The following is a 23,422-nucleotide window of genomic DNA, read 5'->3' as shown; positions in this document are numbered from 1 at the left end:
CTTATATTTACTGTTCTTCCACTCCTTCCCCTTCTTCCCCTTCTTCCCCTTCTTCCCCTTCTTCCCCTTCTTCCCCTTCTTCCCCTTCTTCCCCTTCTTCCCCTTCCCCTTAAATGTGTAACTTCACCATGGAATGAGCATCACAGTGCTATATACCATCTCCCTCCATCAGTACTTAGCCTGAAGATTTGTCTTAATTGAGCTGTGGCCTGATGGTTTTTTCCATTCGTTTTCAAAAGTGAGATAAGGAGACTGAAATATATATATACTCCACTAAGAAACCTCATATTAATAGCAGCTAACATTTTGCACCTCTGGAATCTAACAGTTTTTCACAAGATGGTCACCTATGGCTCTACAGGTGGTCTGTTCAGAGCTGTAAGCAATAATGCCTTATATAATAAATATAAAAATAAATACAAATAGTCCCGTTTCGCTGGGACAACAAAAAAATCAGTAAATGTTAATTTGAGTAACATGGAGCTGAAAGGGTGAAGCAGAAGCTGTGTTTCAGTGTTTTTCTGAAAAAGAAAGTGGTAAAGGTAATCATATTCTTCATTCTGCAATAAATAGCCCAAAGTCACAATGGATTGTGTGCAAAACTTTTGTAAGATTTTGACCTACCTTCTTGTCTTCTCTTACAGTTAGGTTGGTGATAAGAGAACATGTATACATGGTAGAAATCCTGTAATTAAACTGTAGGCCTGAGTTAATTGAAAATGTGATATATCAGCATAAATGCTTCCATATGAGCTATGTCATTTGGTTTGGGGTAAGTTCTACCATTCCAGAAAATAGATTGCTAACAGAATTTCTATACTCCCATTCTCTAGTCTTGGACTGAAAAATGAGTCAAGTACTGTCAGATCTTAAATTTTGCTACTGAAAGTAAGTTTTTCTGGGATATCTGAAACTGGAGTGGATCATAATTTCTTGCCTGACAGGTTAAAATGGATTCAGTCAAACTGCAATGCTTTCTGTGTAGGTCTGATTCCAGGGTGTTTTCCATATAAATCATCTCGGTTAGTCATTAGACAAATCTCAAAATTCCCAAACACGTTGATCATCATAATTTACAATTCCTAATCCCCGAAACCTTCATTAAGACTTTGGGTGATTATTGGTCTGTAAATCTTAGCAACAACTTGGTTCTTTCCTTTTGTGCTTGAGTAGTGAAGAAAACTTGCAACAGTTGGTGGAGTTGCAAGTGAAGATGCTGGTGGATTTTAGTGGCTTCTGGTTGACGTTAGTGGCTTTTGTGTCCATTGCATTCAGTTTAATAGGCTGTAAACACTAGGAGCTGATGAGAAATTATATGTTTGCATCTTTCCTTTACTATTTGGAGGCAGTAAATTCCAGGAAAGGAGGAGGATGAAGTCCTATGGCTGGTAAATATTTCACTTGTGCCATCAAGAATTATCAGAATATGCCTGCAGGACTCTGATAAGCCCTTGCAACAGCATTTTCAGTATAGCTTTCGTCTGTCATGTTCTTTTCCTAAAAACATTAACCTTTGTGTCTTCTTTGTTGAGCCCTTAATGTTTTAGTGAATGAACGGAGATTATTGATGGCACAGAAGCTTCTACAAGTTCATTTGTCAACAGATCATATATTCTAGAATATCACAAGTCACAATCATCTTTTTTAAATAATGGAAATAGTTAAATAGTGGCAACTAAAATCTTTCAAATTCTTACAAAAAGCTACTATTTCGTGAAATCATTTTCCCAACCAGTCACAGGGAGGCAAGTAGAAGAAGAGGGGAAAAAAAAAACAAACCCAAACCAAGTGTGTATGTAGTACAGAAGTGTATGGTCATACGGGGTGGCTCTTCATTTGGCACCTCCAACTACTCTTTCTTCCTTTCTCTTCTGGATATGCACAAGCCTCCTTATCCCCCTTCCTACATTGCATCTCAGAATATTCCTATCAGCCTATGGTTTTTTCATTGATAATATTATTTCATTCGTGTAGAGTTAATGAGGAAAGCTCACTGTGCCAAGCTGAACTAACTCATGGAAATGTACAGTTTTACCGTATAATCTTTGCCTAAGTCTATTATCTATACCTAAGAAAAGGGGAATATATTTTCTTTTATTTTTTTCCTGATGTTAAAAAATGGCTTAATTCAAATATATTATCAGTGTGTCTGCAATTATATGTATATAGTCTGGGCATCTACATCGGTCTAGACAGAAGGAAAAAGAGGGGAGTGGTGAAAAGCAATATTTTTTTTTCTCAGCTATTACATCTGTTTCATAGGGTGATTCTCTTCAGGGTGGTGATGATTCTCCGTTCTCAGATTCAATTACATTGGAACAAACAACAAGTAATATTGGAGTCTCAAGTGGACGTGTCAGCCTATGGATGCAGTGGATGTTGCCAAAAATTACTATAAAATTGTTTGCTCCTGATCCTAGAAACAATGGCACAGGTATTCAGCATTTTTCCCCTAATACATTATTTTAAATTCCATACATTATTTTACAGCACAGTATTAGCTATTCAGAGCATTTTTTGACAATATTAAACGTGGTAATGCAGAAATAAGGGGTTGGATCTATATTTTAAAATAGAGTGACAAGCTGTAGTTAGGTTAGTGCATGTAATCAGAATTCAGTGTTGTCCTTTGACATAAACTTTCCCCTCTGTGTGGAAAGATTATTATATTAAATTGCAAATAAGTTGGTTACTTAATAGACTGCTGCATTTATTGCCATAGAAGCAATCATGTTTCATTTTTATATGAGTTGGTAGTATGTTTTGTGTCTGTCCATGTATAGATATGTAGTTTTGTATTGATAATTTCAAATTTAAATTTAACATAGTCATCATAGTATAATCCTTAAACTCATAGGAAGTTTAATGTGGAGTTCAACATAGAAGTTTCAATTCTGTGTTGAAAAGATAAATATATGTAGTACCCAGCTTCTCTGGTTTTCTTTGAGATTAAAGTTGGATTATCATCCAGATAGTAATTGTTTGAAAGGAATTCAGATTCTATAAACGTACGGCAGGACTTCAAATATTTATTTTTTTTGTTAGCAAACACTGCTGCTTAGCAAACACGTCTGCTTAGCTATTAACACTCACAGAAATGTTAAAAAATAAGGAGACTAATGACTAAAGCTAATTTTCAAGGAGATGTACTTGAACTTGATTTAAAAAAAATAATTACATGAGAGAAAGAAATCTCAGGTATTGTTTGAGTAAATATCTTGGCAAATACTTTTTTACATTTTTCTTTTCAGGAATTACACTATGAACACCTGAACTAAAACCTCGCTACACATCTGAACTAAAACCTCTTTACAAATTTGTATAAAAAAAGATTGGATTCTAGGATTTTTTCTGGTTCTTGTCTGTGTGACACTTGAATCAAAAAGTGCTTTTTGAAAAAACTCTCAGTAGAAGTAACATCGTCCTATTTACAAAATGTAGCAACTCAGATACGGTTGTTGCTTAAGAATTTGCAAGTTTCAGATTAATAACTAATAATTTTCAGATTAATAACTAACAATTTTTATTTTCTTTGACTGTTGTAGAAGTTTGTGTTGTCAGTGAATTAGAAGACCTCAGTGCCTCAGTGGATATGCAGGATGTCTATACCAAAATCAAATGTAAAATAGAAAGCTTCAATATTGACCATTACAGAAACAGGTAATTCCTGGGAGTTACTCTGCTTTAATTTCAGGCTGAAAGAAGGCAGCAGGTGGGGGTTTTTTTCTTAACTCTTAACTTGAATTTAAGGTAATTGTTCGATTTCAGCAAAATAATTTTAAACTTTTAAGTAATAAAAATCAGAACATTTTCTTACAATTGTGTCTGATTGCAAAGAAATACATAGAAATCATTATAAATCAGGAGAGTGTTTTTTCACGCTTACTGCTCTGTTGGTCCATTAGACAAAACCAATTAATTTTAGCTGAACTTTTGAATGGGAAATTCCTTAAATACTGCTTCATGATGTGTTAGCAAGTGCCAATATTTAATGATTTATGGTACCATACTCTTAGATATTAAAAAGAAGTTTCTGAAAAATTGAGCTGTTTCTTTTGCTGTGGCTTAGCAACACCATAATGCAGGGAACTAAGCTGATTATCTGCATCAGTGTGACACAACAGTGTTATGCAGACATGCCCAAGTAAAATTTCAATGATTTAATGTCAACCAGTGTATCATCAATATTATGTACATTTAGGGTAGGTAGTTAGGCCTACTGTATGTCTTGCAGGTTTAGCAAGTCTTGTTAGTTGAATAGTTTACTGCACCAATGTGACTGCATTCATTTGGCACCTAGATGCACAGCTCTGTAGGGAGATTGCATGTGCCACCTTCTAGCTTGTATGGGCCATGAACACACTAGTCTTGACAAAATGTAAGTGAGCCTATGTAGTCTTTGATCAGCTGGGTTAGCGTTTGCCATCATAGACCAACAGATTCCGTTATGGGAGACAGAAATTAAGAGAAAATAGAATAGTTGTTGTGTTACTTCCTGAGAGGAGAAAAAAAAAATAGCTAAAAGCTTCAGAACCTTTTTTGGCATTGGAAGTTACTAAAATATTTAGAGAACAGATCATTTTGACTTAAGAGCCACTGTCTGCAAGGTCTTATTGGATGCGTTGTTCTCTATGTACAACATGAAGAAGATCTAGTATCAACTTTGTGAAGTCACCACCATTTCTGAGACTTTTTCTCTGGTCAGTCTAAAAAAAATTTTGAATTCCTGTTCTTTTGTCTAAATTACAAATGCAGTTTTTGTTTGTACATACTGTAATATTTGCTAATCAAAATTTGTACTTTATTTCAAAGAAGTCTTTTAAAATCAAGTCATGGTGCTTTAAAATGCATTGGAATCCCAGTAGCTAGGTGCTCTTGACAAACTTCTTTGTCCACAGATTCTATGAAAAGCTTGAGAGAAGGTACTTCGCCCCCAGGACCCTAATGCTCCATTAGAAATGTTTTCAACTTCAGGGTGTTCTTGTTAGCTAAAGTTATATTGAGGCTTTAAAAAAGAAAAGTTTTTGCACTTGACAAAATTGTTACTGTTCTTATTTATATCTCATAATCTCTTCAGAGTACCTTTCTCTATCTTTAAATCTCTGTGGACTAAAACCAAAAGCAGAGAATAGATAAGGTGAACGTTCTGTCTTCCAGGCCAGGGGGAGACTGGCAGTCAGGACATTTTGAAGGAATATTTCTACAATGCAGAGAAAAACTTTTGGTGAGATTTCTTTAGTAAACTATGGTGTTTACCTGATTAACTCTTCTTAAGCAACATATTTTTCTTTATTCTATATATGTTAAAAAGAATGATTACAAGAACTGTAGTACAAAGCACGTTTTAATACTTAATAGCTCTTTTTTTCTAAATAATACTATGATTTTGTAACTTTATATAAGTACAGCTTTTTGTTCACAGTTTCTTGGTTCTTGTAATCATTCTCCTCTTCATTCTAATAAAGCCATCTGCTGAAAATCCGGGGGTAAGTCCCTTTTCTGTATGCAGGATTTTACTATACTTTTATTCTCATGTGACTTGACCTCTTGCTATAGGTTGTCCTTTCATGTAAAATTTTACGATGTTTCCTTTTTTTTTTTTACCAGTTCTTTGCTTGATCTGATTGAATTTCAGCTTTTTAGGAAGAGGTATGGCATAGGGTTTATCTTGCAGTTACATAGGACTGTGCAAGTTTAGTGTAATTTTTTTTTTTTTGCTTACAGCAATTATTTTCTTTTTGCTTTTTGTCTTCCCCTATTCCATGCCTTGTTCATTACCTCAAGCCTTGGGGAAGATTCTTGGTCTCTGGGGCAATATGGAGGTGTGTTCCTTTCCTGTACTGACAAGCTGAACAGACGTACCTTGTTGGTTCGACCCATCAGCAAGCAGGACCCTTTCAGTAATTTCTCTGGCTTCTTTCCCTCTGTAAGAATCTTTTTTTTAAATTTTTTACTACAGAACTTCCACTAATAAATGCCAGTTGGAGTTAAAAAAAAAATCTCAAATGGCTTTAATTGCTTGTGATCTACATTTATTTTTTTTTTTACTGAATATATTTATTGCTTGTATGGATTATATTCATTGTGTTATTTCTCTCTTATCCTTTGGTAATAGTTGTCAGTAATTTTTTAGTAAATATGGGAATGAGGGTTGATGGTTCACAAGCTGGTACATAACAGCAATCCACTGAAGTCAATTGGATTTGTTAATATTAAAAATGAGCACGTACACTAATATTTGGAGACCAAATATATAAAAGCCGGTACTGAACACTGCATTTTGTTCATGTAATTCTGATATCTACTTAGGGATTTAAGTACTTTGTATTACTGCAATATACCTTTATACAACCTTCTAAAATTACTTCTTAAAATCATGGTAATGCTACAATTAACAATTTCATATTTGAGTCTTTCTTTTGAATTCTTGCAACATTACTTGTTAATTCACAATATCTCAGTGTGAGATATTTAACCCCTTTTTATCTTGCCTGTTTATCCTTGAAGTATTATGTCCCATGACATTGGGCTATTTATATTCACAAAGGTATGGCTGTATAAAATCTTTTTATTTTAGTGGAAGTTCTGTGTGGTCTGATTTATTTTCATCATGAATATTGATTGGTAATACTTTCTCTTACTCTGTTTGTTTCAGTTCTTATAGAAAATTAACTTACCATTTTTTTTAATTCACTTAATCATAAAAGCCTCCAGTTTTTCAGCATTTCAGCTATGTATCCTGTTTATTTAAGAAAGAGATGTTGTTCCTCTGTTAACAAGGTTTAAATTACATTAATTGTTTTAAATCAAATTTAAGATGCTGAAAGAAATGACTACTTACAAAATGTAGTTGCTTTCATTGTGCTGACATGATTAAAGCTAATATTTAAACAATCCTACAGAATTCTATCAAAATTTTTATTATACTTAATAGTTTTCATAGTTATGCTTAGATGGAGTGAAGCTATCTCAGCACCCAAGAGTTATTTTACCACCTATGGTATTTGCACATACAGAAGGAACAATGCAAAGGAGTACTTCTAAAATGTCCAAAGTGACGTCTTAGACGTTTCCAACTGTGTGAAAAATTATCAGAAAATGTTTGGTAAATTTAGACTTTTGAATATATGGGGGTTTTTTTGGCTGATTGGATTTGAATTTCATACAATGTAAATAATCATAAAAGAAAAAAATGTTCAGCAATTCATAGTTTTAGCTGAAGCCATACAGTGAAGTGTGGACACACTGTGGACAAATTGTTCATTCATAAAAAGGAAAGAGATTTTTTTCTACTATTCAGAGACAGTGAAAAGCTATTAGAAAATACCAAACTCTAAACATACTAACTAATAGAGAATATTGGTTGATGTTAAAATGTGTGCATTTTTGCAGCAGTTTGTTTATTTTTTTTTTCCCTGAAACAGACAACTGCGAAACTTTTAGATGGCTCACACCAACAACATGGATTTCTTTCTCTCACTTATACCAAAGCTGTGACAAAAAATGTCCGGCACAAACTGATATCAAGAAACGAACGAAGAACATTCCACAAGCTATCAGAAGGTCACACTGATGGTTCTCCTCACTTTCTTCATGAGATCCTTCTTTCTGCTCAGGCCTTTGATGTGGTCCTCTGTTTTCCATTGCTTAATGCGATTGCAAGCATTTTTCAAGCCAGGTTGCCGAGGAGTCAAAAGGAGAAAAGAAAATCACCGGGCCAACCTATGAGGACTCATGCTCTAACATCACGGAACTTGCCTCTGATTTATATCAACACTGGTGTAATAAGAGTCTTCTTTCCCAAAAATGAGGAAGATCGTCATACTTCAGAAGGTACAGTGTTTTATGTTAGAGATTTTTTGTTCTTCAGTAGTGTAGGTGTGTATTTTAACTTCGTTAAATTGCTGACCGTTGCTAGGGCCTTCAGTTTTAAGGGTCAGAGTTAGGAAAGATCTAATATGCATGCTACTTCTCTGCAGACTTGCTGAAAAGGGGGGTTTTTTTAGGTATTTACTTGAGCTTTGCTTTCACAGTACTTATAGTTTGCATTTTAAATATGATTATAAAAAAAAAAAGGGGGGGCGGGGGGGGGAGGGTCAGTCAAGAATTGCGGAAAGAGAACTTAACCCAGTTCTGCAGTGGTGTTTCTTGTGTCAGCTCTCATTACGCTGCTCTCATTCAGTCTTCCATAGAAACCTGTTCCAGTGATGGAGTGTAAGCATTAGAGCCTTAGCTCTTGTGGAAATTGGCAGCTAGAAAACCATGCAAGAGTGAAACAGATAGATATCCCAGTTCAGCTTGGAAAAGTTATTAAAACGTACCTTATGATTGATGCCCAACAGATGATAAAGTTTATAATTTATTTAGTAAGTCTTAGTTGAAGCTATTTGGACTCCCTTATATAAGAAGGTTTCAGGTGTTTAAAGAGGTGTGGACAGCAAAGCTGTTCTTTCAAACAACAGTAAGTAGCCATTTGATCTATGGATGATACTTCTTTTCCGTAACAAATTGTTTTCCCTTTGTACATAAAATATATTTGCATCCCTATTACAATCTTTATATGTAAATAAAGAATTTTTTTAAAATTGCACGTGGCAACAGCTAGCAGGAATTTGATCACTTCCATTACCAACAATTCTTCTAGAGATTAAAAAAAAAAAAGAAGTGGGGGGAAAAGTGTTTTACTGGTAACATGATGTGTTTACATAAGTCCGATAGGTATGTTTTGGGTTTTTTTACCATTGTATTAGTTAGCACGCAATATAATCCTAAGAGTATAGTCTTTAGATTTTTCTCATAACCTAATTGCAAGAAGTGCAGACAGTGAGAATTTACATAGATCATTTTTTTGCCAGCATCCTCTACAATTTTCCAACTGGGAATGCTGAAAACACAGGAAGATAAAATTAGACGGGCTGTGTTGGCAAGAAAGAATTATGATTCTGGTTGGAAGGGAGTTCTAGGGCATGCTGTCAAGGAAATCTTTTTTTAAAAGTATGTTTTTGTAGCTCTATAGCTGTATACATCGTTAAAAAGAAATTATAAAAAACTTTGTCTTATTGCTATCCCTTGCTTGAAAATGCATGCGAAGAACAGAATTGCCATGGTTAACCATGGATTTAGGAAGAAAAGCTGTGTATGCTTTTAAAGAATAATGCTAAAGATTAGCTTTACTGAATTAATAAGGAATTCAGGTAGCCTCTTCTACTGGAAAATTCTGAAATATCATCACTATGAAAATCAGTACTATTCTCTTTTGCGTTTCTTCTTTCACCCCAGATTTTCCCAAACTCTCATCTGTTTCTGCATGTGAAGTAAATTGCTTCTGTCTTCTACTGCTTATTGTCTTCAAGAACAATAGAAATTAGAAACAATAATAAGGAGTAAGAATTGAATACAACCCATGTTGCTGGTATGCTAGGTCAGAAAAGTGTTATATATTGTAGAGATGCGTCCCTATAACACCTCATTCATCATTTATTGATTAAGGCTGATTTTTTAATCCAATAAGATTTGCCTGTTTCAAGTTGTGATCACTGCAGTAAAAGTAGAAAAACAATGACCTCAGTTTCTCTTCTAGTCAGTCGTCTGCTGTTCATACCTTGTACCTAGTGATAGCTACCGAAACTGTCCTTCCCCCAAAAAAACACATGCAATTGTGACTTTACATATAGAGTTAAAAAAAACAAAACAAACCCAAACCAAATCTGTTCTTTATTCATGCAGTCCAAAACCAAACTTGCACCATGAACTGTGGTACACAAACACTATGAAATAATCAAAATCATGATTTTTCTCCTGAGGAATTTATATACATGCATGCATATGCCCCCACAGTTTTATAACACTTGAGTTTCATGGGTTTTGCAGCAGCACCAAACTAACATTTCTTTTTGCGTTGGACTTGAGGGCAGCATTCTATCCTAGGCAATAAGCAATCCTGATTTCCCTCAGAGTTTGATTTGTTAATACATCAAGCGGTGGTTCAAGCTCTGGCCAACAGCCCACGCTTACTTTGTGATGAAGTAAAGACAACTAAATATATAAAAGCAATATATAATGAACAGACATACTGCATAGCAGAACACTGAGTAAAAATTGTAAATTGCAAAAAACTGATAAGAAGTGGTAAAGACAGGTAAAATCCACATCTGGGTGGTTTGAGGACAATAGGAACTTTTTTTAATATGTACTTGGAGCAAAATATCAAGCTTCACTAGAAAGGACATGACAAATTTGTTGATAGTGAAAAAGAAAAGGCGGCATACCAAATAAACGTATGTCCTGCATTTGTAGAAGTGATATATTCTTGTCACATGAGCATGAGTCCCTACTTTGAAGTCTGTCCTAACATATGGTCTGTAACATCCTCTTTGCTTACTATTAAAGAGTTTCAAATCAGAGTAACTTGTGCTCAGGGTCTTAATCTTCTGAGGCTAATTTTTAACACACCTTGGAAGAGCAGGTTTTAGACAGCTGAAGGTATATTTAGTAAAATGAGAAGTGTGATGTTCAAATAAAATTAAGACAGGTAGTTTTATTGCTCTCCCTCAGAGAACGTAAAGGAGAAAAAAAAAATCTATTACAGGATTCAGTTAATAAAGAGTTACATACTTCTTACACGATAATAAATATAGTTTTATGGAAAATTAGTCTTGTTAAACATGTCTGATTTCCATTCTTGATTATGCTTACAATGCTTAGTTGATAAAACGTTGCAAAGATTTTATGCTTAGACTTTTGTAAGGAGTTTGACAGTCTGTCTCATGGTATTCTAATTTAAATACATCCTCATAAGATATCTGTGGAAATGTTAAATGAATTAAAAATGGCTAGCTAGAAGTCTAAAAAAAATAAATTGTCATTTGGAAATAATAAGTGAAATTGGTATTTAATAATCTGAAAGTAACTATAAAATCATTGCTTCTAGCATCAGCATATGTTGCAAAGAATTTACTGAGGAAAATAATGTTAAGGACTCTATAGGCCATGCATCTGGATCACTGTGCTTACATCACTGCTTGTAGAAAATATACTAAATCTTCTAAAGCTAAAGTTATATATCAAGGAAAATCTTTATGCAGACTATATCTTCAGGACTGGAGAGACTATCCTGAGAAAGTGGCTGAAAACAGCTTAAGCGTCACAGTGGAACTTAGTGAAAAGAAATAAGGGCAGTAGCTGTACTTCTGCATATGGCAGATGATGGAATATCATGTCTAACTTGCCTTCTATTATAAAAATGGGAATTGATAAAACTGGAGAGGGTGCTGAAAAACACCACAAATGTTTATCAAGTGCTTTGAGAGAAGCCTTACAAGGAAATATGAAAAGAGCATGATGTGTTTAGCTCACCAAAAAGAATGCTGAGATGAGTGGGTAGAACCAAGTGACATTGTGAACAACATTATTATACTTGGGTAAGTAAGTTTTTCCTAGATTGTACTTATATTGTGTAGTGTAGACTTCCCCCCCCCAATTTTTTTAATATTTCTAATGTCTCTGATGATGTTTACTACACTATTCCCATATTTTGAAAAGCTAATGGGAGAATTCATGGGTTAATGAATAGAGGTATGAATTCATCATCCTAAATCATGACTCAGATTACCACTCATTAGAAACCAGCTGAAAATATTAATGCCTGTACTTCTTTTTGCTTTAAGACTGACTTAATTCCTTGACCTACAAGAGGCTGTACACAGAAGAACCATGCCCAGCCTTGAAAAAAAATCTTAAACAAATGACATAGTAGAGACTGTGATGAGTAGTCCTGTGTTTGTTTTGCTTTGCTCAGTGTCAGAGATGAATTAAAATTCTTAGCCTAAGATATATTTTATTACAAACCACTTATCAGAATAAGACATTTGCCACCTAATTAAGTTGCAATTACAATCTGAAGTATATTTAATACCTTCGCTCCTTTTTCTTATGTATCAGGAAAAAAAATCCAACACATTAAGTGTTACAGCAGCAGGAATCCTAATACTTAGTACCATGCCTTGCTCATTTTTTGATCTAAAAGTTGTAAATATGGTTTCTTATTTAGTCACAAACAGGATTTTGTTGTCAGCTTACCTTTCTACCTTAGTTCTGGCAACCAAACCATTTTTATGTGGTTTTGCTCTGCTTTGGGGACTAAAGGATTTGACTTTGCTTTTTAAATAGATGAGGTTCTTTTAAGTAAAACCCTAGTGTTCTGATTTAGTTATGTGTCAGAACTTGTGTTACCACTCTGCTGCATATTTACTGTGGTATTCCCTACAATAGTTTCAAAATATCATATTAGAATGTCTGGGAATTCTGTGATTTCTTCTATCGGTTCAAAAATATACATGTGTATATATATAGCTGCAAAGCATGGTGTCTTAGTCACTGAGAGACATTAACGGGTCTGGAGAAGCCATTTTTTAAGCTCATAGATTTCACTGGTTCTTTCCACACCAAGCATTTAATCCTTCAGTAAAATATTTAAACTCTTCTCTCCTACTGTAATGTTCTTTTCAGAACTCATATATGAGAGTCTCTCAGAATTTTCTTGTTATGTGGCATAGTGGTGTTGAAATGAACCATTTTACTTCAGATGATGAACTCTGAGTTTGCATCACATGTTCCTTGGGAGCTTCCTAGTCACTATGAAGTCTTCTGAGCAGAAGCTTATCCAAATGCTTTGTGTAGGTCTGTGTCTGCTGAGAAGGAGATACAGGAAAAGACTGAGTTTACTGCAAGGAATCTTCACAGTTTACTTACTACAAGAAATGTGGTGCTATTTTTTTCTGCGCAGGACTTTGGTTTTCTATCTAATATGACTGCTGCTTTTAAAATGAAGCAGTTGTACATGTGGCTGAAATTTGAATATGATGGAGATGAAGTGGAAAGCAGAGATTTTTCTTCTTGGAGTAATTTTGTTATTGATGTGGAATTTACTGTCCAGTACTACATCTTGTTCTTTGTATATGTGTCAGATTTCAGATTCTCTTGTTTCAGTCCTTGTGTTTGAACTTTTCATGTGTGTTGCAACCCATACCAAATGCTACTAGGATGGTTACATTGTAATATCCTGCAGCCTTTTAAATCTAAAGGACCTGGGCCCATATTAAAAAGAGTGCATGATTCAGATATTTCAGCAGGTAATTACTGGAGAAATAGACAGATCACAGAGAAGTCTGTGGGATCAACATGATTTTGGACAAAAAAAAACAAACCTGAAATAAAAAAGCATCGGAGAAAAAATGACAAGTCACAGACCAGGGTTTATTTGTGTCATAAAACTCTGTGGGGAAATTAAATTACAATACTTTTGTCTTTTATGTATCACAACAGTGCTATTGATTTTATGGCTTTTTTTTGTTTTCAGTCAGTGGTTGCTCCTGAGCAGAGCTGTATCCTTAGCAGACATTCTTATGTAGATTTTTTTAAGAAATGGTTTTTCAGTGTTTCTACTATGTGCATTTGACTTTTAATCAAACACATATTTTCTCTTCTCCTAACTACAGCTAATCCAGCAATTGAAGAAGACACTTTGGTTCTCAAGATTGGATCTGTCTCTATGGCTCCTCAGGCTGACAACCCTCTTAGTAGAGCTGTGCTCAGAAAAGACATTTATCAGTAAGTGTTGGGGGAAGGGTTGGGGTTTTCATATATGGTCTCAGAAAAATTCATTTTGGGAGAAGTTAATTGATCAATAAAACGGGTACGTGCAGCCTGTAAAAATACTTTTCACATACAATCTTTTGATATTCAAAACCAGGTTTTTCTGATTTTCTTCACTTGCGGGCTTTCAAATCCATTTAGACAAATCAAGTTCTTCTGTGAAGTGCTGATGAATAACAGAATTTAAATGTCAAGTCATTACAAGGCTTAAGCTCCCAGATGAGAACATTTTAAGAGACTTTCTTTTATTCAGCTACTACTAAGTTCACCTAAGAGAAAAGGAATTTTTTTGTGACTACCAAAGTGCTCAGTAGCCATATAGTGTGAAGGAGATAGATCTTAATAATATAAATGGTAAACATATATTCAAACTGTAGGATTCTTGATGTCATGTAGATCAAAGCTGAAAGGAATGCAAACTTCTAAGGAGCTCTTTCCCAGTAAACACATTTTCTGTGAAAATGTCATGCTCTGGATTGTGTCACTAAGTATGTGCAAACCACACTAATCATATATAGGCAGCAAAACTGGTGAACATATGTAATCAACATGATAAAAGTAATATATGATCCTTAGTAGAGTTGGCACTGTTGCCAGACATGAAAGTATGGTTGCAAATAATACCAAGTGAGAAAAGTCACAGAAATACAGATGAACAAGTGTCTTATACTTCCCGTTGGTCTGTTTTTCAGATGTGGCAATATTTTTAACTACTTCATAGTGCTCTTCAATAGAAATTACAAACATCAAAATCTTTTCCCAGCAGTAAAACATTTACTGCCTAGAAAATGACAGCAAGTTTTACTTTTTGTCAAGACTAGGATTTTTAGGGACCATGAAATACCTCCAGTTTCTCTTCTGATCATCTTCATATTCCTGTGTGGAAATATTTGAATTAGTGGGGTTTGCTTGTATGTTTAGTTATAGTAGGGTTTTTTTTCATTGGTTTTGTTTTTTTAAATGAGCATTGTATCTATTGTGTTACGGAGCTTTCATGGAAGAAATCTTACGGCCTGGCAACAGCTTTGGGTTGCAGGGCCTGATACAACTCTCAATGTGCCCATAGTTAAAAGATCTTCCTGACAGTCCTCCAGGCTCTCCCTGCTTCTGCCCGCTCTGTCCAAGGAAATCTGTCCCATCTGTTATCTACTTGGAGAGTTACGGAATCTAACCTAATGTAGGTTACATTCATCTTCTGTCAGGAATGAAAAATTTATCAGAAAAATTCGCTATTGTAAAGTGGAATCTGCAAGTTCCAGTTTCCGTAAGGTCGTTTCTGTCACCTAGGGGAACTGTGCAATGTTCCTTGTACGCACATTACAAATCAATGAGTAAGCAACAGGAGGGATACGATTTACTTCTAAAATCAATGAAGCTATGCCAATTTACATTTTTGAGTCTGATCTCTTGTCATCTGTGGTTGTACTTGAAATGCAGAAAATCCATGCTTTTAAAACTGAAAGTCACTCCTTTGCCCCTTTGCATTAGGGGTCTCTAGCTCTTATACAAATAAATGTTCTGGACTACATTTGTGCAGTGTGTATTTGGTTATCATAGTTTTATACAGTTACGATATGCTTCAGTCCTCCCTTAGAAATCGAGACATCAAATGGATGAGGTAGAAATAAGCGCTGGGCCACAGACATCTCTCATCTGCCTGTTAACTGGCTTTTTTGTCACAACATCATGCTTCCTGTGTCCTTTTCTGAGAAATGTCTGCCATTTTCAGTAATTTCCTTTAACTGCTTCAGTCACCATTCTTCTAATTTCTCAGCAGCTGTCAAATGACAGTCTTATCTTTGTTCCTTTAATCATCTAATTATACTAGCTTTAGTGTTTTTAAAATACGTTGGGGCAGAGTGTCAAGTTACTTTGCAGAGTTTTATGAGACAATATTGAAGTTGGTAGTGGGTGGTCTTTTGGTTTTGGGAAGAGGGTTACTATTTTGATCTGTTTAAACAAGCGTCAATGCTTTTGAGCAATATGAATTAATATTTTTTAATTAAAAATATTAAGATTTCAGTTTGGACTCAAAGCTGGTAACATTTACTAATTATATATTCTTTGATCCAGAACATAGTGTAGTTACAGAAGCATGGTTGAAGATAGCTGTTAATTTTCTTACATGACAGTCATGGCTGTTAGACCAGTGGAGTTGTGAGTGGAGTTAATTTCACTGTTTGTCAGGGTTTTTTTAGAAAATAAGATAATACTAAGGTTTGTGTATTATTAGAGCAGGCCACACAGCCTGTATTCAAGGGGAAAAAACCCAGTGGTATATTTTCAACACATAGGCCTGATGTTAGTATTATGAGATTTCTCAATTTACACAGTATTTGCCCTTTTAACCTGCCCACAGTAGAAGGTACTAGATAGCAAAAATGTGTAACTGGAGCTAATAAAGAATGCTGAAAAATCAAGTAGTAAAATGAGCAAACCCACACAATGTGTAACTTACATATTTTGGTGAAAGATTTCTTAGTAAATATCAACAGAGGTACAAGTAGTACAATATCCAGCTTAAGAGACTCTAAAAAAAAAAAAAGAAAAGAATTACAGCAGCCTGTTGATTACTGAAGAATTAGCTGCTACAGCATTCTAATAATCCCAACATGTCATCTTCTGTCTTTTTCCAACCTCTCTTCTCCTCTAATTTGCTGCTGCTGCTTTTAATAGAATAAAAGAAAATAAATCATTGTCTGAACCACTGTCTTTACAGTGTTTCTGGAGTGGGGATACAAACTTAATTTGTGGTGTCACTTTGGTTTAAACAGTCTTCTGTTTAGGTCTGAACTACAACCACATGCAATTAATGTCACTTTTGTAGTGTTTCATGAGAAAGAAGAATTTTTGCTTCTCATTTAGAAAGTGTTCTTTTAGGAAAGGCGGAGAAACTATTTCATGGCGAAAGGCTGAATAGAATTTCCAAATATCTTTTGAATTTGTCCCATAAGTTCATACATGAAAAACTGAATGTGTTTATATATCATCAACAGAATGCCAGTGCATGAAAAGTAAATCTGGTATGGCTGCAGGTTATACTAAATAAACTGGACCACTTCTGACCTGTAAGATGAAGTGACTCCATCTATGTCTTAGGAAAAATAGCTTACTTGCTTAACTTGGAGTGAGAACTAAATTGAAAATGGAATGTTGGAAAAATAATGTGCCCCTAAAGTTTGAGCACAGATATTTTTTCAGGTGATTATTGGAAGTTGGAAAGAAATGTATTGACATAGTTACTTCAGTTTTCTTATACTATATAAAAATTAATCTAAAAATAACCATTTCCTCCAGTAGAAGATGGACTAAATTGGTTTAGACTATTGGTACATGTAGTAAACAAAGATGCATGTACTGTAACAGTAAATACAGGGCTCCTGAAAGAAGGAGAGTGACACATTTTTAGCTGGTGACAGTAAGAGACAATTTCTCCTTTTCAAATTTTTTTTTCTACTAAATCCTAGGAGTTGATTTGTTTGTTTTAATGATTTCTCATGAATTTCTGATCCTCAGCTAAGGTGTTTTTGTCTTAAAAAAATATGACCAGAATTGTGCCCATCAAGAAACTGCCAGTTCTGTGGTGCAGAACTCTTGTAGATATGAAATGGCCTTGGGCTGGGGAGCAGAATATAGGAGATTTTGGATAAGGATGCAAGTGAGACAGCTGCTTAGCCTGACTTAAAAGAGGGAAGAGCAATTAGTTACAACTGTGGAGGAGTCAGATAGTTAGAGTAAATGAAGTTTCTACTAAGCAGTGAAGGAGAGAACCATATTTTATGGGTTTTAATTACCTGATCATTTTAAACTCGGGTTGGGGGGGGGGGGGGGGGGTGGTGTTTAGCATGCTGCAGAAAAGCAAGATGATGTGGTCATTTCTTGGCTTGTGTGATCATGCTGTGTATGTTAGAACTTTTGAAGTGGCCAAATCGAATCGTCACGTACATTTGACAAAATGGAGAAAGGTCTAGCAGTTTGTGGGAAGAAGAGTGCTGAGACAGCGAAATCATGTTAATGCCCTGATGGAGTAAAAGTCATCCAGTTATTTGGTATCAGAGAAATTACATTGGAGGAAAATTTTATAAATGCTGTAACTACAGGGGGGAAAAAAAAAAAGCATCTCTGGAGGCAAAAAATTTCATTTCTCAGTCCTGGGCTTGGTCCTGTTTGGCTCTCTGGTGTCTAAGTAAGGTAAAAATTCCAACTGAAGTTTTCTTCCTCAAGATCTTCATAAAGCCCTCTCATCTGTGGATTTTTGGTACCTAACATCAAAGGTATGCTTCTGCTACACTGTTACTGTAACGAAATTAAGGACTTCTCTGTGTAGGTGGTATACAGTTACTTTTAGCAGTTGTGTTTGTAGCATGCTTTCTTCACTTTGGAGGACATCAGTTAAGATTTCATACTAGCAGTTAGCACTTCTCTAAAAACTTAAATGTATGTTTTCATGTGGAGTGTGCTAAAGGCAGTTATGTGGCTACTTCCGTTACAAAAAAATCCAAGGGAAGCATAGAATCATGGAATAATTTCAGTTGGAAGGAACCCCTCTAGTTCATCTAGACCAGCCTCCTACTCAAAGCAATTTAGATCAGGTTGCTCAAGTCTTTCTCCAGACAACAAACAGAGCAGATTATTTAGATGTGTTTGATAATCACTTGTCAAAAGAATAGACTTTTAATGGATATAAAGAATTCTGAGGGCACCAGGCCAGAAGATCCTTTTCCATGTATGGAGATGGCTGCAGCAAACAGAGTAGCATCTCCTGGGGTAGCTCAAAAAGCCACATGTCCTTCTTTGTGCGTCTTCATATGTTTTCCCTTTGTCATTTCCTTAGTTCTTTCTCTTTTATTAAAAGTGGCTAATGTAGAATATCAGCATGAATAAATTATAAAGCTTTAAAGAAGTGGAACTAATCAAATGTGTCTGTGGTCTTCTTAGCCAGTTTTCTGCCCAATTATCTGACATTCTGTGAGATAATTTTGTCACCTTTCTAGGTTACAACAGTATTTTCCTGTATATACAAACAGTGCTTAGTGCAATTAAGCTAAGCATAGTTGGAATCCTTGGACACTTTTAGTCAGTGGAAATGTGACATTAAAAGAATCGAATTTAAAAAAATGTGTATGTTGGGGTTTTATAACAATGAATAGTATTAGTTGTGCTAAACCAGCAGCAGAACTGGACAGTGTCAATAGGAAAATGGCTGAGAAAACTTTATCACAAGACCTAGCAATTCTGTTTCTCTGACTAAAATCTATTGCGAAGTAGACACATGGCTCTGCTTAAATATGAAGCAGCACAGAGATGAAATCGAGACGAGATTTAGTTCTACTTCTGTATTGGAATAAGGGCCCTATTACACCAAATACTGTGCAAATTGTCTGCTCCATTATAAAGATAATTGCCAATCATCCCCAACATGGTTGTTTTTAGCAAACTCTGACAAGAAACATTAATTAATATAATTTTAGGGAGTGTCCACAAGCAGATAGGGTAAAATAATTCTGGGGCAAAATATTGTTAAGACAAAAACGAAGTCGCTGACAAAGCACAGAGAATACAGACTGTTTGGAGGCTATTGTGAAAAGGCCTTGCTTATAAAGTCCAAAATAAATATTACTAAACTATCAAGTTCTGGAAGTTTAGGTGAACAGAATCACAAGCTTTCTTCAGTTTGGCCAATAAAGAATCTAATTGTTCTCCACACTCTGGATTCATCATTTTTGAGATCCAAGGATTTCATTCATGTCATACATCAAAGCTTAATGGTCCAGGTCTGAATGTTCCATGGTCATTTTCACATGTAGATCTTTCATAGATCAAAGCATAAAGCTGTCTTTAGACTGTTTTCAATTTGTGAATGTAAATGGAAATTCTTTAAAGACCGCCCCCGCCCCCCCAAAAAATTACATGTAAAGAGTTTAATCATGAAAAGGTAACTGTAAATTATTTCGTATTTTTTCTTAAAACTTTTCATAAATACAAGTCTTTTTTATTATAAATTTATCTAATCTACCATGTTTTTCATTTCTGTAGTTTACTGTTTTCCACTGGTTTTTAATTCTTAAACATTTAAAAATAACAAACCAATGTTGTTTTTCTTATAAAATATCTGCTATTTGTCTTTATTTCAAGGAGCTTTATCTAGAACATGCTTGCAATAATCACGTAATACCCATAATTGGTTAACAAAAATCCTTCAGTTTAAAACAAGGAGTAATAAACAATTTTCTGTGTGCTGATAGTGCTGGAGTGAGGGGAAGGAAAGAGTGATGGAAGGAGTTTATGGAAGAAACACATACATAGCCAGCAGTCTGTGTGGAAATCTGTTTTTTCTTTTAAATGTGGTTTGGAAAATCAAATGCTTTTCAAAACTTTTCAACAGTACCCACATCTATAAGCATCTTCTCTTTGGAAATATTTTTTTGTTTGGTATTAAATTGCCAAGGGACATATTTATATACAAAAAAGTACACCTTTAAATTATTGTTACAAAAAGGCTGGATTTTCTATAACTGTAGCAAAAAGCTTTTCCTTTTCAAACCAATTAACAGTTAAAAAAAATATCTTTTTTGCGTAGAAGTTCAGTGTTCAGATAACTGTTTCCCAGAATATGCACCTAATATGAATAATTTCCTTTTAAGGGTTGATTATTTTATAAAGGTTCTAATAAAAGTTATTTTCCATTTTACTTTGGTTTTTTAATGCTTCATTGAAGCTTATTTGTAGGCAAACAAGGATTTAGCTAATGCTGACCTGAATTCCTTTCTTAGAATAAAGGCAACAAAGATAAGAAGTGAAAAAAATGTATGTATCCATAGCTTTTGATGGAAATGTGAGCAGCTTATTAAAATGTGCATATATACCACAGGGAATTAGAAAAAGTGAAATTTACAGTACATCATAAAATCTCTTTTGCAATTTTTCTTTAATTTCAAAATCTCTAAAACTGCAGAGGTAATGTTATTTAGGAAAATAACTTTTGGGAAAAAAAAATCATAGTATTTCAAGGAGAGGTATTTCTTTTATTGCATAGAAGCTGTGAAATAGAGTTACACTGGCACCATTTTCAGTGCTTTTCTTCCTGTGTCGAGGCAAAAAAAATGTAACAGTGAATATTTTAAACTTGTTTCTGTACTTTATTTTCTAATTTTTCAGATTTCCAATCGGGTTTTTTTTTTTTTTTAACAAGATTCTCAAGATTTTTAACAAGATTAACCCACGTTTTTTTTTTAGCATAAGGACCTTAGGAAAGTCATCTTTATCTTCCGTAAGAATCTCCTGCTTTGCATTTCTCTCTTCTTCTATCTTTAGTAGAGAGGGAAAAAAAAAGTCTGCTTAGACCTTTCGCCCAGTAAAATATTCATATATATGGATAGCATTACATGGAAACACCACTCCTAATTAACATTGGCATGTTTGAGTCTATTGCAGCAGTTATTAATTTAAATCCTCAGTGGAAACTAATTGTAAAATAACAGCTGGAACTGCCCATTTAGTTTCAGAAATGTAGCCTGTTAATTATCTAATACCAAAAGCTATTCAAAGCTAAATTTATATTTGGAATTCAGCTTTAAAAATGTTCAGCTTTAACTATCAATCTTATTTTTATTTGAAACTTCTTTAACTGTGAGTTTTACTGGAACCTGCAATAATACATAACTAATTTGCCTGAATACATATATTTAAAATAGATTTCCTTATAATGTGACAGTCAAAATAAAATAAATTTAATAAGAAAAGCATTTCTGCAACTTTACTTTTCTCTTTAATTCGTCAGTTTAGTCACTGTGTGCTCAATACACATACCCATTTTATATTTTCTTTTTCTCTTAGTAGCACTGATTTTTTTTAGCTGATTCTTAGAATAATTTTTTATTTCTTTGTGCAGAAAAGAAATAGAAAGCAAATTAAAATATGCCTTATAGAAACATTCCTATCAAAGAGCACTGCCATTATTGTGTCATTTAAGCATCCATTTGTTGTTAATCAAGAAAGCTCTTTTGGAAACCTTATTAAGTATGTTGGGGGAAAAAAAACAACTGTCAAGTAAATGTCAATAAAGGACAAATTCAGAGGAATAACCAATTCATTCAAATAGAGCAAAGGTGAAATCTGTAAAATTGTTAAAGTTATAATTTGAAGTCTCCTAGTTACTCTGAATCAACGCATGTATTAAAAAGAGATTTTCATATTAAAAATAACATCTCCCCTCAATGATCTATTGTTAATTTCGATTTTTTTTGAGAACTTCATATGCATGCTATCTGCAAAGCTTTTCCTTCCTTTCAGTTAAGTGCACTGCTTCTGACTTGGCTGAGGTATTTGCACAAATGTGTCCTTCACTCTAGGAGCATGCCAGCCCTTCATGAGGAGGAGGGGGGAGAAGAAATGAAAGTAATTCTATGGAGATTGAGATGTCTTTCTGTGTGCCCAATAGTCCTGCTCTAGAGGCAGGCAGAGATTTCAAAGAGCATTTTCACAGACCTTTCAAATTCCTTCATGTTTAATGTGGAAGATCATGGGAACTTGCTCACATGTTTGGGAGGGACTCCAGTGGTGAGGTATGGTGAGGAGAACCACTCTGAGCCTGGGCACCTTGTGAAGGTGCCTGTTCTTTAGCAGTGCAGGGCAGCGCCGTGGTCTCTGCACTGGTGTGCCAGATCCAGATCGATACCTGGCAAGCCATGAGTGTCTTACGCACACACTTCAGCAGGCAAATATGATGATAACAACCTCATGCTCCATGTTCAAGCCTTGTTTTGGCTGTTGGCCTCACTCAAGTCCATTTGCTAAGCGGTGAAGGAGTTACAGTAGAGTCAAGATCCCAGTCTTGGTGCTTAGGGCAATTGCATGTAGATGTTCTGGTAAAGCTTTTGAGTTTACAGTGTGGTTGTGATTGTTTCGTTATTCAGGTATAGCTCATTCTCACTAACACCTGTGTGTGATTTAGAACTAAATTTGGAATAGGTTTTCACATTCCCTTTAGACTGGCCTGTGGGTTCAGGTCATGAAATTCTCAGGTCAGACAGTTTAGCTGTGAACTTGGGAGACAGGCATGAGAGAAGCATTTCTTCAAAAAAGGAGTCTACAACGTTTTCAATAATGTATTTTATACAATATATTGTAGCATGTATTGTGTTTTTTTGACTATTCAATCAAGATGCCATCACTTAACAGCTTAAGGTCAGAAGTAAGTAGCAGTTGTAAAGTAAAACTTTCACAAGGACATTGCTTTCTCTGTTGTGCCAGTGCACTACGCTTTGTTCTATAAAAAGGTTTCTCAGCTGTGGGTGATCTTAACTACCGTATATTCTACAAAGTCAAGGCTAAGTTAAAACTCCATGGTCTTCTGATATTTCTTGCTGTCTCAAAAACTGTTTTAACACAGTTAATTAGTATTTGCTGTGTGGTATATATGGCGATTGACGTGAAGTTCATACAGCTTCAGTTTTGAAATCTGTGATATGTTTATGGTGATCGAGTGAAGGAGAGATTAGATTTCCTTTGTACTGGTTGGAGGTGCTGTTTAACATAGGGTTTTTTCCATTTCCTTTTTTCCAAAAAACTGCAATTCCGCTGTAATGAAACCTATTACAGTGAAGCCAAGCAAAATAAAATCAAACAAATCAAACAAAAGTTGTTTGAATTTTGGTTAGTTTTAATCCATTAAAACTTTTTTTATTACTATTATCATTTTATATACTGAAATGCTCAATATTGCTACTTGTCTCGATATTTCCTAATCTTTAGACGATAAATACTTGTG

The 23,422-nt window shown here is 34.7% G+C and overlaps 1 protein-coding gene across 1 annotated transcript in view; it reads left to right on the top strand.

The window, feature by feature from the left end:
• Nucleotides 1–23,422, top strand: part of VPS13B (vacuolar protein sorting 13 homolog B (yeast)) — a 502,169-nt gene that overhangs the window by 297,742 nt on the left and 181,005 nt on the right. The window contains 5 exon segments of the mRNA XM_009891830.1: nucleotides 2,263–2,434; nucleotides 3,546–3,660; nucleotides 5,158–5,224; nucleotides 7,425–7,833; nucleotides 13,497–13,608. Coding sequence (XP_009890132.1) covers nucleotides 2,263–2,434; nucleotides 3,546–3,660; nucleotides 5,158–5,224; nucleotides 7,425–7,833; nucleotides 13,497–13,608 — 875 coding nt within the window.

The sequence above is a fragment of the Charadrius vociferus genome, unplaced genomic scaffold (genome assembly GCF_000708025.1).
Source record: "Charadrius vociferus isolate BGI_N301 unplaced genomic scaffold, ASM70802v2 scaffold15, whole genome shotgun sequence".
Lineage (NCBI taxonomy): Eukaryota > Metazoa > Chordata > Aves > Charadriiformes > Charadriidae > Charadrius > Charadrius vociferus.
This window is presented reverse-complemented; position numbering and strand designations above follow the sequence as displayed.